This window comes from Acartia tonsa, chromosome 1, assembly GCF_053477335.1.
Source record: "Acartia tonsa isolate MP-2025a chromosome 1, ASM5347733v1, whole genome shotgun sequence".
Classification (NCBI taxonomy): domain Eukaryota; kingdom Metazoa; phylum Arthropoda; class Copepoda; order Calanoida; family Acartiidae; genus Acartia; species Acartia tonsa.
In genome coordinates, this window is record NC_137260.1 from 39679339 (window position 1) to 39693014 (window position 13676).

Here is a 13676-nt window from a genome sequence, read left to right on the forward strand (position 1 = left end):
TCCAACTTGTTTCACAATTAGAGGCAAGAAGTTGTCAAGAAATACCAAATTAAACCACAACATATATTATAAAATTTAGGATTTGGAAAAGAATAGTTATGTAGTTCAGAATTTTATTGATAGGTGTCGTAAAAACTTTTTTTATGTAAAATTTTTAGATGAGATAAATATCTAAACAATCTTAAATATTTTTGAAAATATTACAGCTATCCACTCTTTGGGATTTTCAATAAAATTCTGCCAAAAGTTGCATAATCTCATCATCTAGTTTTAACTGGAAATCTATGAAATCAGCTCTAAAGCATTGTTTGCCAGAATAGCCTTCCCTTGTCCCTGGTAAATTGTAATAGTTTCTGTAAATAAATGTTGATTATTTCCAAAGGAAAGAACTGCTTTGCACAGTCACACTAGTTCTGCAGCTTCTAAGAACTAAAATCTTTTGGTTATGTTATTTGTCGTTCAAAGTTACTTTATAGCCTATAGAAGAGGGGGAGGGAGCTCATGAAACCAAGAAGCTTACATAACAAGTATAATCAACTCGGAATAACAATTTCCGAGATCTTTAGCTTCAGACAAGAAAAATACTTCTTTATATTTAGGATATCTTCGAAATATATTATCGTTCTAATTATTTCATGACTGTTTACACCAGGATGGATGAAAAAAAATAATATTTGTATCAAACTAAATAAACCAGCAAAGATATTATGTATTTCTTTTCTTGTGACTTAATATCTTTTGATCGAATTTATTATGAATATGAATACCCATCTTATGCTAATGTTCGTAATATAGAATATAGATACGCAATTTGACGCAAAGCATAAATAATTGGGTATGCGCGCAACACGCAAACAACCACGCACGCACAGACGCGCGCAACAGGTAGAGAAAGTGGTTGTAATATTCAAACATAACAATGGGGAGAGCTTAATACAGAGAAGAGGTGGAAGGGGGAGATGGACAGAATAAGAGCAACCATAAAAATGAGCAGGTAGGCACAAACCATTCACGCCCCGCAGAAAACCAATAGATTTTTTAGTCAAATAATGATAAATAGATTGAAAATTTAATTTTAAATTTACGAGGCCAACACAACAAACTGTATGAGTCGTTAGAGAAATAAATTTTTTTGACCAACGAACAATAAAGCAGCGGGGTGTGCATAATACTTGAATCTTCGTCCTTAATGCAGTACAGTGTACCAGTGCCTATAAGTAAACTAAAGTGTGAAACAAAAGATATTCAACCTCAAAGTTGTAAAAAGGGTTTTTGTGTGTGTGTGTTTTCTTGGCGAACAAACTTCAATTATTAACTAAATTTAAAAGAACAGTTTGAAAATGTTATTATCAAATGGGCCTTTAAGCCCAGAACATATTTATCAAGAAATAGTTGGCTATGGAAAAGCTAGAAAAAGAGGTAGGTGTTTATTATGGGTAAAAATAACCTTTTTTTTAGATGTGATAAAAATAATGTTTGCAAAAAATATGGAGAATTGAATTGGCTATGGTGAAGATATATAATTAAGTTTAGTTGTAGTTGGATAATTTTGTTTCAATTACAACTTTTGGATTATTTTTATTCAAAATACTTCGAATCACACAACACAAGGAAAAAGATATGGAAAGTTTGTTAATATTATAATAAAAAGACAAGGATGACTACAGTCATAAAATCGAATATAAGCATATTATGTGGTTAATACAGGATATTTAATATTGACTATACTAGTGTTTATATTATGGTGCCTAATATGCCAAGGAATCTCCAAATCATGGCAAAAGAACATAAAAATCTATGTAAAATATTTTTTTTTAATTACATATTTAAAATAGACCTACATTTTCTTTTTTTTAAATATAGAGTTCTTACGCTATGAATGAAATCAATAATTTTTTTTAACTGCCAAGAAAATCACATTTCACCTCTAAATATAGCTAACTGACGTTTATTTTGAATTTCAAAGTAGGTTTTCTATCAATAATAAGCAATTCTATGAATGCAAAATTTATTGACAGGTTGATTAAATTGAAATTGTTTAGTTGCTATTGCTTGGTTGTTACACCAGATTTTCATTTACTCTGATAAAGTGATGCTTGCAGTTAGCTAAAATAACGATACCACTCATCCAACCCTTTATCCCATCACATCTTCTCCTACTTTATAAACAAATTTACCAAAAAATGAGGTCAATTTAAGCAAGCTAAATTGAAGTAAAATTTTCTACAGTCAATATATCCACGTATGTATAACCTATATCCATTATTTTAAATGTATTTATTTTTTAGTAAATGTAGTAGAGGATCTGCAAGAATTCTGGCAGATGAAGGCTGCCCGCGGCTCCAACCTGAAGAACGGCGCCCTGGTCATCTACGAGAGTGTGCCCGCCAGCTTTGCGCCCTATGTCTGTTATGTTACCCTACCTGGCGGCTCATGTTTTGGCAGCTATGGGGTAAGTCAATCAAGTATTATCGAATTTTCAGGCGGTTTCAGGCGTATACACAAATAAATGAAAATATTCTCTCCCCTCTTATATTCAAAGAAAGGGGGTTGGGGGATTCTAGTGCGTAACAAGACACTTTGAGGAAAACACCGAATTTACAACTTCTATAGACAACGAAGCGGATAAATACAGTAAACAAGGATGATAACATCCATAAGTAGCGAAGCTTAATGGGAACATGAACAAGATAAAGAAAGCAGAGCATATGAATTAGAATGAAGCATTTAATATTTTAAATCTTTTAAAATTAATAGTCCATTTTGTGTATAAATTTGTTAGAATTAAGTTTATCACATTTTATTTTAACTTACTGCGTAGTTACTGTATAATAAAAATAGTATTCAAAAATCAAACTGGAACACTGTCATCAATTTCATTGTACGCATCATCATCTATTCCATAATCAGGTGCTTCATTGTAATAACCATCTCCATAATAATCGTCATAGGAATCACCATTAGCAGGATATAAAGGTTGCTGGTAGTCTGGGTAGGCTGCTACATTTGAATAGTCCTCAGGGTTGCCATATTCTTTGTATGGGTAAGATTCATCTTCACTGTTTTGCTGTCCACCATAGGTGCCATAATCTTGAACATAATAATAATGGATATAATATATTCATGGATATCATGACATAGGGAAAAATTGTCGTCAATTTAGGTTGCTAACATAGAACTCATTTATTGATCAGTTCGTTTATCCAGAAAGAGGAGGAGAGGGGATGGGGTACAAGGGTGGAGTGCGGGAGGGTAATCATAATATTAGCCCACTCCGAGTTTAACTGTACAAGAAAACAAATCTGGTGCAAGATCTAAATAATAATATATCCATTATTGTGATCACCTCCAGATTCATAGTTATTACCATATACTTCATTATAATCATAATATGCTGGTCCATAATAATCTCCATAAGCATCACCATAATAATCATACGGATACTCCTCATAGTCTGCATGGTAATCATCATAGGCAGGCCCATAATATTGAGGGTATGCATCTCCAGAATAATCACCATATTGATTTTCTCCAGGATAGGCAGGATACTGATCATACCCATCAGGGCCATCATATATAGGATCTTCTTGATTAATTCTAAAATATAAATTTAGAAATAGCTACACTTAAAAATGAACTAAAAATTCATCTAATAAAATATTCTTTTACCTGTTATCTTGTAGTTTCACATTTCCACTATCCTCAAATGCATCTTTTTCATCTTCTACCATTTGCTGAAAAAGTAAAAGGGTAAAGTTTTTTTTGTAAAGAAAAATTGATGTAAATAAGTTATCTTAACTAACCATGTTTTCAAAATTGTTAAGATCTTCATTTTGACTATCTTCATCTATTATATCATAGTTTGTATCATTGCTAACACTCATCTTTTCATCAATTGCATTTTTGGTGCTGTTCTTATCAGCACTTTCAAGTTCCTCTACAGGCCCAGGATTCTGTACAAAAATATCTTTATTTTAGAGGAACCAACGAGTCTGAAACACCAGAGATCTAAAGGGATAAGACAATAGAAGATAAATTGATGTACATCCCTAATTATGATACACTTATCTACCTCTTCTGTAGATTATAATTAGTGGTTGAAACGAATGGACATCCAACTTACTGTACCAACCAATCAAAATTCAATAACCGTCCCTAAAGTTGTTGAGCCAACGAATAAGAAAAGGTTATTGTAAAACTTTGATTACTAGTGTAATAAACAGTCCAATTTCCCCTCCCTCCTTAGTTTATTTTACAGGAATCAAAAAGTGTGAATCTTACAACATATTCTGAAATGATCATATCAAAATGAAATTATATATGTTTTAGTATCAACCCAAACATAAATGATTTACCTTTAATGTACCATTTGCTTCTAAAGCAACTTGTTCATCTCTCGACATTTGCTTGTCTTTAGCCTTAATAAAATGATAATCTACTAGAAATTATTTTCTTAATAATCCATGTTATTCTTACAATTACAGAGAAACATTTTGAGTCTAAAGATTTTTGACATAGAAGTAATAAAAAGCTAGGAAAATTTTTTGACTTAAAATATAGAAACTCTTCAAAATCCTAAGCAAGGTCTCCAATAAAAGCCATTTGTGCAAAGTATGCATGATAGATTCCAGGTTTAAACAATAACATCACAAGAATAACTTGCGGCCAGAATCTATCTAGATAACGCAGATCTACTTAATGTCCAGTTACTACTACTAGCCCAGTTGTAAGAAGAAAAGAGCCCAACAAAAAAAATATTAATGCATAGAGGATAGCTTTCCATGGAGCATTTATGTGTGGACAGTCAAACTTCATCCGTGGCATCTTGGCTTATATTTATTCCAGTGTCAAAATCATTTTCATGATTAAGCTTTCTGTATCTTATACATGACTTTGTTAACATCTCAATAGCGTTTTCTTTTTTTGATTTTTGATTTTCTTTAAAGTCCTTCCTAAATATCTTAGTGAAGCGAATCAAGCAAATTTAGCTTGGTCAGTGACATTTTATTACTAAAGCTACTTAAAATTACATAAATTTTTCTTACCTCCATGCCACTTCTCATGTCATAGTACTCTTCATATTCCTGTTAGTAGATCAAAAATACAATATTATTGTGCAAAATAAGTTAGTAAAGTGTATATTTGTTATGTAAGGTTACTAAAAAATACTGATCTTGTCATGTTTTTATTTTTCATTTAGATATTACTTTATTTCTTTTCATCCGATGTCAGAAAATATCATTAAAAAAGTGCGTTTGTTCATCAAACTATTAAAAAATTAAAAGTCTTTAAAAAAAATTGGAGGTTGTGCTAATACTTATTTATTGCATTATATCGACAGCTTTTATGGATATTAAAATGACAAATTATAAGATTAAAACCAGTTTTGTTAGCCCTGAGGGGCGGAAGACCCGGCTAATAAAACAGTTATTAATTTTATTATTTGTAGAAAATTGTGAGTAATATGATGCTATAAATGATTTTTTAGTATGGCTGAGAACCGGTTCAAATTCAATGGATATTAATCGGTTTGGAAGCCATACTGGTAATATAATTATATTCTATCCACTTTCCTGTAAGCCTCCTTCTCTGCCTGACTTTGGTATTTTAGATTTAGGCTTTTTAGTAGTTGGAACTTTTTTCTCTTCAGCAGCATCGTATCTACCTGAAACAAGGATGACAACATCCATAAGTAGTGAATCTAGATAAACCACCACCACCCTCCTAAAAGAAATCACATAAAATAAAATAAAAAGTACGCAGAGACTCGAATGCAACATAGAAAAGTTACGTATTATTTAAAAAAAAACATTTAAAGTGCCACTAGAGGCTTCTAGGGGCGTAGCCGCTAGTTATTGAATAATTGATTAGCTTACTTTGCATATGAGTGTCCATACAGAATCCTTTGTAACAGAATAAATCTTGACAAAGTACTTCTCCTTCATAAGGTTGATGTCCCTGTAGTAATTATTCTTTGTAGTAAAGCCAGTGATTTAAACACTGTTAACTAGGTATTATGCATTGATTAATTTCTTTTCCCATAAAAAGGTGAAAAAAAGTAGCATGCAATGAAAAAGTTTCTCTTAAACTTTTACGGGATATTCAAAAGTTAGGGAGGGAGGGTACATTTGGTTGTTTATTTCACTAGTCCCCAAAGGTTATAATAGCGTTTTCTCAATCGTTAGCTCAAGAACTTTGGGGACTTTTATTTAATTTTGATTGGTTGGTTCATCAAGTTGAGTGTGCAAACGTATCAACCACTAATTGTAATCTACAGAAGAGGTAATTTTGTGTATCATCATTGGGAAGTACATTGATTTATCAGCCATTGTCTGGCTAAAAGATAATATTTCCTTGATAAAAAAATCTTTGAAACACAAAATAAATAAAATATAGAAAATTACTTTTTCTATACAACCAGGCAGTTCACAGGGCATTCCATCTAAAACAATAAAGTGATATTATAGTTATTTCTCGCAGCTTTCCGCGGATATAGAATGTACAATTATAAGACTAAAACCAGTTTTTTTAGCTCCGATGTGCCGAAAGCTGGATATAATACGATGCTATTAGCCTGGGCCTTTTACCCCACGAGGCTAAAAAAACTAGTTTTAATATCCACGGAAAATTGTCTATAATAGAATGCAATAGATAACCATTACCAAGCTAAATTTGCTTAATTCACTTCGTTAAGAGATGCGATTGATAATGAAGATAATGTTCTTTGAAATATATTTCATTATGAAGCAGCAGCAGGGATAAGGGATGGGAAACGTAGGAAAATATTATTTCAGGCCTATTTCAAGCCTAGGCCTAATAAACCAGTTTTGGGATGATGCAGTGGTTCGTCCTAAACGCTAATAAAAAAGCTGTGTGTGTGTGTGTGTAGATAAAGTATAGAATCAAATTCAGGTAGCTAGTTTAAAGTAAAAAACATAACTTTTTATAAACCTATATATTAATGGCTTTTGTTAAAATGAAGTTTTTTCTCTCCCAAAATTTTTATCTTTTACTTTGGTAATTTGAACTGTCAGAAAGCTATCGTTGGGTTTCCCTCAGACAGATTTTAGTTTGTATTATTTGCATTTTTATTAATGAGTAAAAATTTTATTTGAAAATTTCATTGCTAATTAAAATTCAAAATAAATAAATAAATATGCACTTGGGTAACATTCTATCAAGTTCTTTGGATACTATAATGTAATGATATATCTGTACTGTGTTGTATTGTACAAAAATTAGGGTTAAGGTGTTGTATCAATTCCGTACTAAATTTTTAAAATTCAAAATACAACATCTAATTTATAAACTACCAAATGAAAATTCGTAGCTACCTTCTTTCCAAAAAAATAATCCCGTTATTTTTGTTTTTTCTATATGGCCCTTTTTTAATGTTTAACTCTAAGCAGATTTAATAATTAAACTAATGTGATCTAACACCATTTATATTTATTTTTTCGTAGCAGACAAAATCATTATTTTTTCTAGAATTGTCTGCTTCTAAAATTTCCGCCATCTGTGATTTGGGCTTGTTTTGTATCAACCAATCACAGAACACTATTGGTTTAGAGCGGTAGCCAATATGAGCCGTCCGCCAGTAATGTCATTAAATTAGGCAAATGGTAAAAGTTGCATGATCCCTTTAAAAACCAGGCCGAGACCTAATTTATGGCCAGGTTTCCTATCCCTTATCCCTGAGCAGCAGTAGTTACTAATTTTAAATGTTATGGTTGAGATAGATTTATAACGGTTAAAAGAACTATTACCTGGCCTATTCCAGCATCTATCAATGCCTCTCAGCTGGTCCCCCTCGTTAAGGATTATTGGGGGCAGTGGTTGCCATCTCCTAGATAAATGAATATATTACCACTTAGATGTTGCACCATGTTTTTTGATAACAATTATTCAATCCACCTCCTTTACCCAATCGCCTCCCCTACTACTTTATGAACGAACTGACCAATTGATGAGGTTTATATTAACAAGCTAAAAAAGACTACAAATTTTCCCCTGTCATTATATCCTTGTATATTTATTCACTCTACTGATCACCACCCCTTAAACAACTATGGGGGGAGGGGGGTATCAAGTTGCACACCCCTAAAAGTTAACGAATAAAAAAGATAAACATGTTTAAGATAAAAATATATGGTCGTTTTTTTGTAAAAAAAATATAAAGTAAAACGCGTTCTAAATTCTATCTAATTAACTGTTCAGAAATCATCATGCAAAGTTTGAACTCAAGTTAGCATGCCTAAATCAAAGATCAAAGAAGTACGAACGGAAGTGACAACGCTGATTATAGGAAAGAGTCATTGTTTAAAGTAATGTTATGAAAAAAAAACCAAGAAAAACCTAATGATCAAATGCTGCCTAGTACATCCCGCAGTAACTTTAATTCCACATATAAAAATTAAACACCACGTTACAATAGTTTTCTCTCTCATTGCAATGTTTCTTGGCTTACTAGAGTGTTTTTTTATAAACATTGCCATTTGAGAACTTGAAACACTTTTATTTTCATGAATTTTATATATGTTTATTTTGATTAATAATCATATATGACACGGATCTAGCTAAAAGAAAACTACTTTGCCTCCGCCATTTATAAAGTGGTGTAAAATCTAACAAGGATAACAAAATCCTCAAAAATATGGTCGTTTTGGTTTTAAATAAGCATTTAATATACATACATATTTTTCAGAAGCATGTTTGTGGTCCATGGCTAATACAAAAACTTTTCCAGATGGACAAACGGCTAATCTATTTACCATTCAAATGATAAAGTATGTCTGTCTGTATACCTGTTATACTCAATTTTTCCTCACTTACGAATGTTGTTATCCGTGTTTTTAATTTTATGCGTTTTCAACACTGCGTTGATGATGCAATGGAATTTATTGTTCTTGTTTATTTAGAATTGTCCCACGAAGGCGGAGGCGCGAAGAAGCGCAGCTAGAATAGCCCTGATGAACTCGGTGTTCAACGAACAGCCCAACAGACGAATTACAGAGGATTTTATTGAGAATGCCATCAGAGAAGCTTCACAGGTCAGATTATTGAAAGCAAAATAAACAAAAAATGTGTGTAAGTGGCGAGGGGGGGGGGGAGGGTATTGTCTTAAGAGTTTTTTACGGGGCTATTCTACTTAAAGTTTTTACCTGTGTGTACATACTTAAAAAGAAAAGTATTGGAACAGAGTTATAAATCCTTGTATTAATGTAACTGGAATTATGTTTGTCTGTCTGTCTTTACCGTAGGATCTCGCTGACCCATGAATTGTCATAGTTATCCTTTACTATGTAGCTTTTCATAGGTCCATGGAAGGTTTATAGTCATTTTGGGGGAGGGTAACACCTCACTCCCAAGAGAAATCATAAAAATGAAACCCTCCCACCCACCAAAAAAAGGTTTTTATTTTACTTTTTCTTTTTTAAAATTAGAATTAAAAATCGCCTTCCTCACCTCGAATTCCCCTTGAGGCTTCTGGGTATACTTATATTTATAAGGAGGAGATAGTGGCACAGGAGTAGCTGCAGCATACATATATCTGTTGAAACAGAACTATGTATATATATATAGGGAGGAGATACTGGCACCGGAGTAGCTGCATACAGATATATGTTGGAACAGAACTATAAATATAAATATATGTATAGGGAGGAGATAGTGGCACAGGAGTAGCTGCATACAGATATATGTTGGAACAGAACCTGGGTAAAACAATGCTGGAATTCCAGGAGCTAATGACAGTCTTCCAGCTACTACATTGGAATGGTTCTTTAAAGGTGATGATTGTTGACAGATTATTGAAGCTCAGACCCATAAGCATCTTCTCTATAAATTACTTTGTCCTTTCATTTGTCTGTCTGTCAATCCATAACTCCATTGTTCATAGAGAGAGAAAAATATTGATGTACATAATTAAATATGATGTTTTAGCAGATATATTTGATTGGTTTTAAGACTTATAATGAATATTTCTAAAAGAAAAGTCTAATATTTTGTATTTAATATAAGCAGAAAAACATTTTTTAAATATATTCAAACTAGCGGCTTTGTCCCTAGCCTCTAAGGTTTCTGTATTCGAAGGGGCAGAGAGGGACTAGAAAAATAGCTTGAAACCATTCAAATACTCAAATCTGGAAATAAAAATAAAGCCTAAAACCATCGTTTGACCTATCTGAAGCTTACGTAAATTATAGAACCCAATTGGTTTAGTAGTTTTTTAGATCTTTAGACATAAAACCTTACTACTTTATAAGATACACATTAGTAAAGTAGCGTAGCAACTTTATGATTTTTTATGTAGGCCATGAGAGAACGTCAGTGCAGCCGTCAAGAAGTGGTACAACATTATTCACACCGTCCTTTAGATGATGATATGAGGTAAGAAATAGTCATTTGTCGCATCGTATTATAGATACATTTCCGTGGATAGTAAAATGAAAAATTTCAAGATTATTCTCAGTTTTGTAGGCATAGAGGTGCCTATGGCAGGAGCTAACAAAACTGGAATTAATAATTTTATGAGTTCATTTTAGTATCTGTCAAAAATTATCTGTAATACGATGCTATACATGATTTTTCAGAAGTGCTGAGAACCGGTTCTATTCCAGCATTCATAAATCGGTTTCGAGCCCAAACTGGAAAACAGCTTAGTTTTCTAGACTGAAACTAGCATTTTTGTGTCTTTATTATTATGATGAATTTACAAACGTTTTAGTACCATAATTTCATTATATATCTTATATATAATTTTTTATAAACTTTTTTCTCGTGGTACTTTTAATCTAAAATCATAATTTCTACCATTAAATGATTACTTCTTGATGGCAGGTCCCAGATGGCCCTGGACTGGATAGCCAGAGAACAGGAGATTCCTGGTATCATCGCCAGGGAACTAAACCTATCTGAAAGAGATCTTGAAACTTCCAGGTATAATTATTTGTTAGTAGCGCAGCTACTCTATGCATAGGGTATATTTTCAAGTCTGTCATTCAATGTATACGTATTCTGGAGCTTCCTGGTATCATCGCTAAGGAACTCAACATTTCTGAAACTTCCATGTTTGATGATGAATTGATGATTTGTTGGCAGCTTCTCTATAATCATAGAGTTTATTAGCATTGTCTGTCTGTTTGACTATTGTCTTACAAAGAACAGGGAATTTCAGGTTTATTGCCTTAATGGGAGCTTAATCTTTCTTTAAAAATATATATTTAGCACAATCCTTTATTAAAAAGGCCTTTTTCTTGCGTTAGCCTGTGTGTATTTCACGCATATAAAAAGACCTACACTTACAGACAACAAATTCTTATTTCTGTAATTTCAAAAATACACGAAACATTGCAACTTAAACTATTATCATTTTTAAAATTCACGAAACCTTGCAACTAAAAATTGAATTATTTTCAGATTGGCGGGAAGAGAACTAAGATTTCCAAAAGAGCGAAAAGATATTCTTATGTTGGCCAATAGTCAAGTAGGCGCGCCTATGGAATAGATATTTAGATTGTAATATATAAGGGATAAGGAACATTTTTTTAAATGTAGGGAAACCATACATAAAAGCGACCTACATTATAAGCGGTCAAAGCAGAAATAGTATCGATATGACATTGGAAAATATAAGTGCTCATATCAAAGTTGACACTATGGCCAAAGCTTTATGTCAGTTTAATATAGGTTATATTTGGTGCTGGCAAGCCTCATAGGGTTAGGACAACTCAGGTATATACCCCCCCCCCCCCGGCAGGGTTTGGGCACAGGAATTTTTCAATTTATTTAAAAATAAGCATGGGTGTTTATCAGTGCTTAACAAGATACTTTGTGTGAAGCAACCTTTCCCTTATCTTTTATTTTATATTTCATACAAAATTTATGTTATTTGATAAATTGTGATTTTTTTTGTTATTGCCATTATTGTATGATTTAGTTATTTGTATGTTTTTTTAAATTATCATATCAAATTTTGGCAGGGATAAGACAATGGAGGTAATCTACAAACCTTTTTTCTACCAATATTTCTTAACAAAATTTTACAAACAACAGCATTTATTATCGTTCATTTTCCAATCCCTAATAAAAGCTCAAAATAATGTAATAAAAGTATTCCGTGAGTCTTAGGCCATATTTTTGTGTAATAGTTATTTATCGCATCGTATAATAGACAACTTTCCGCGGATATTCAACTGGAAAAAAATAAGTTACAAACCAGTTTTTATGATTTTTATTGTTATATTTGTAGAAAATTGTCTGTGACACGATTCTATACATGATTTTTTTTAATATGGAGGAGAACCGGTTCTAATCCTGTGGATATTAATCGGTGTCAAAGCCATAATTGAAATAATCTTATACTAATTTAAAGGACAATTATGCCCATAAGTAACACATCAAAAACAAGCTGGAAATTTTAAAGATATAATCTATAGTGAAAATTCACGAAACCTTTATGTCATCAAGTAAAAAAGACTTCAAACAAATTTTTTGAATTTTCAAATACATCATAAAACAAGAAAGAGTTTAACAGTTTGCTTAGGAATAAGTAATAACAAAGTAAAATATAAACATACAGACGTACTTGACTTATAGAGTAATTGCGTTAAAAGAATTTCTTACCACTATACCAGTTAAAGTCCGAAAGAGTTCTCTAATTTTATTAATGCAATTGAAAAAAATAGATACCAAGAAAATAAAAATACTCTAAATAATTGATGAAAAATATTTGAATATTTTTTTTTATATGATAGATTAAATCAAAATTCATAAATATTGCCATTATTTGTAAAAATAAATTGTAAAATATATTCAATCTACTTTTTCTTATTGCTACTCTGCACAATTCATTTAATTTTATCCAAGCCGCAATCTTACAAGAATACGTTTTCCGTCGGGTTTAAATAAACGATTGTTTAGCCTAATTTACACCTAGAATTAACGTTAGAAAAGTTTTGTAAGGTTTACCGCTGAACCGAAATGGTTTATCTTTACAGATTCTTAGAGGAAAAGAGGACAGTTAAAAAAAATTTTAGGAGGGTACCTCCCAAGATAAATCCCCCCTAAACAAAAATTTTACTTTATCTTAGCCTAGATAAAAGTGAGAGGTCAACTTCCCCCGCTAGTATATACTTAAGGTAGACTTAGAGTACGGATATAAATATTGGCATCCTTGTTCTCATCCAAAAATATTCCGCCAATAATTAGGGAAAATTATAAATATATTTTCGTATACGGATGTTAAGGATTAACAAATACCTAAGCAATAAAAATTCAAGGAGTTGGGGGGGGGGGTGGGGGGGGGGGAGGAGGGGAGTTTGTTCGTTATTTTCACCACCCCCTTTCTTTATAGGCCCCACCCTAAAAAAAAATCTAATACTTTTATGACTTCTAAGGGGTCATGTGAATTAGTTGGGGTGCAATTTGATCTATGTGTCACAGACCTTCAGGGAGGAAAGGAAAATTAAGTTTATTGAAACATAGAAATAGGTAGGATGTGTGTCTGTCTACGTTCCTAATAATCCAAAAACTGGATAGTATTTTTTTGTCATTTTAAGAATGCAAAGCAGTTACTACATCCGCTTGTTGTTGGGTAAATAATTCATCATCGCTTCATAACAAAAGGCGTTAAATTTTATTCCTACTGCTGATATGTCAGATTTGCGAAGTTGTTA

General features: G+C 32.2%; 2 protein-coding genes across 4 annotated transcripts; one reads left to right on the plus strand and one right to left on the minus strand.

Moving 5' to 3' along the window:
* Positions 1-1174: 1174 nt before the first annotated feature.
* LOC145319262 (protein limb expression 1 homolog) lies at positions 1175-12812 on the plus strand. Its single transcript, XM_080161280.1, has 7 exons — positions 1175-1419; positions 2289-2452; positions 8919-9050; positions 9660-9788; positions 10313-10389; positions 10840-10938; positions 11419-12812. Exons 1-7 carry the CDS (start codon positions 1341-1343, stop codon positions 11504-11506), a joined length of 768 nt encoding a protein of 255 aa, XP_080017406.1. The 5' UTR covers positions 1175-1340; the 3' UTR covers positions 11507-12812.
* Positions 2714-8589, minus strand: LOC145319244 (uncharacterized). 3 transcript variants are annotated; one of them, XM_080161260.1, is made up of 11 exons: positions 8356-8589; positions 7767-7846; positions 6405-6442; positions 5877-5958; positions 5571-5665; positions 5046-5081; positions 4356-4418; positions 3882-3953; positions 3670-3728; positions 3347-3597; positions 2714-3090 (listed from the first exon to the last, which is right to left on the minus strand). In XM_080161260.1, the coding sequence occupies exons 1-11, from the start codon at positions 8493-8495 to the stop codon at positions 2852-2854; spliced, it is 1155 nt and encodes a 384-aa protein (XP_080017386.1). In that variant the 5' UTR covers positions 8496-8589; the 3' UTR covers positions 2714-2851. The 3 variants fall into 3 exon arrangements, with proteins under 3 accessions (XP_080017386.1, XP_080017380.1, XP_080017393.1); XM_080161254.1 differs by having other exon boundaries at positions 3670-3734; positions 3804-3953; XM_080161267.1 differs by lacking the exon at positions 3882-3953 and having other exon boundaries at positions 3670-3734.
* Positions 12813-13676: the final 864 nt, after the last annotated feature.

Coding starts and splice junctions, on each gene's coding strand:
- LOC145319262 (XM_080161280.1), top strand. CDS start 1,341: ATGTTATTATCAAATGGGCCTTTAAGCCCAGAACATATTTATCAAGAA. Junction 9,789..10,312: donor ATTGGAATGGTTCTTTAAAG/GTGATGATTGTT, acceptor TTTTTTATGTAG/GCCATGAGAGAACGTCAGTG. Junction 10,390..10,839: donor CCTTTAGATGATGATATGAG/GTAAGAAATAGT, acceptor TCTTGATGGCAG/GTCCCAGATGGCCCTGGACT.
- LOC145319244 (XM_080161254.1), bottom strand. CDS start 8,495: ATGGCAATGTTTATAAAAAAACACTCTAGTAAGCCAAGAAACATTGCA. Junction 5,666..5,876: donor TATGGACACTCATATGCAAA/GTAAGCTAATCA, acceptor TCCTTGTTTCAG/GTAGATACGATGCTGCTGAA. Junction 5,082..5,570: donor GAGAAGGAGGCTTACAGGAA/AGTGGATAGAAT, acceptor TACTAACAGGAA/TATGAAGAGTACTATGACAT.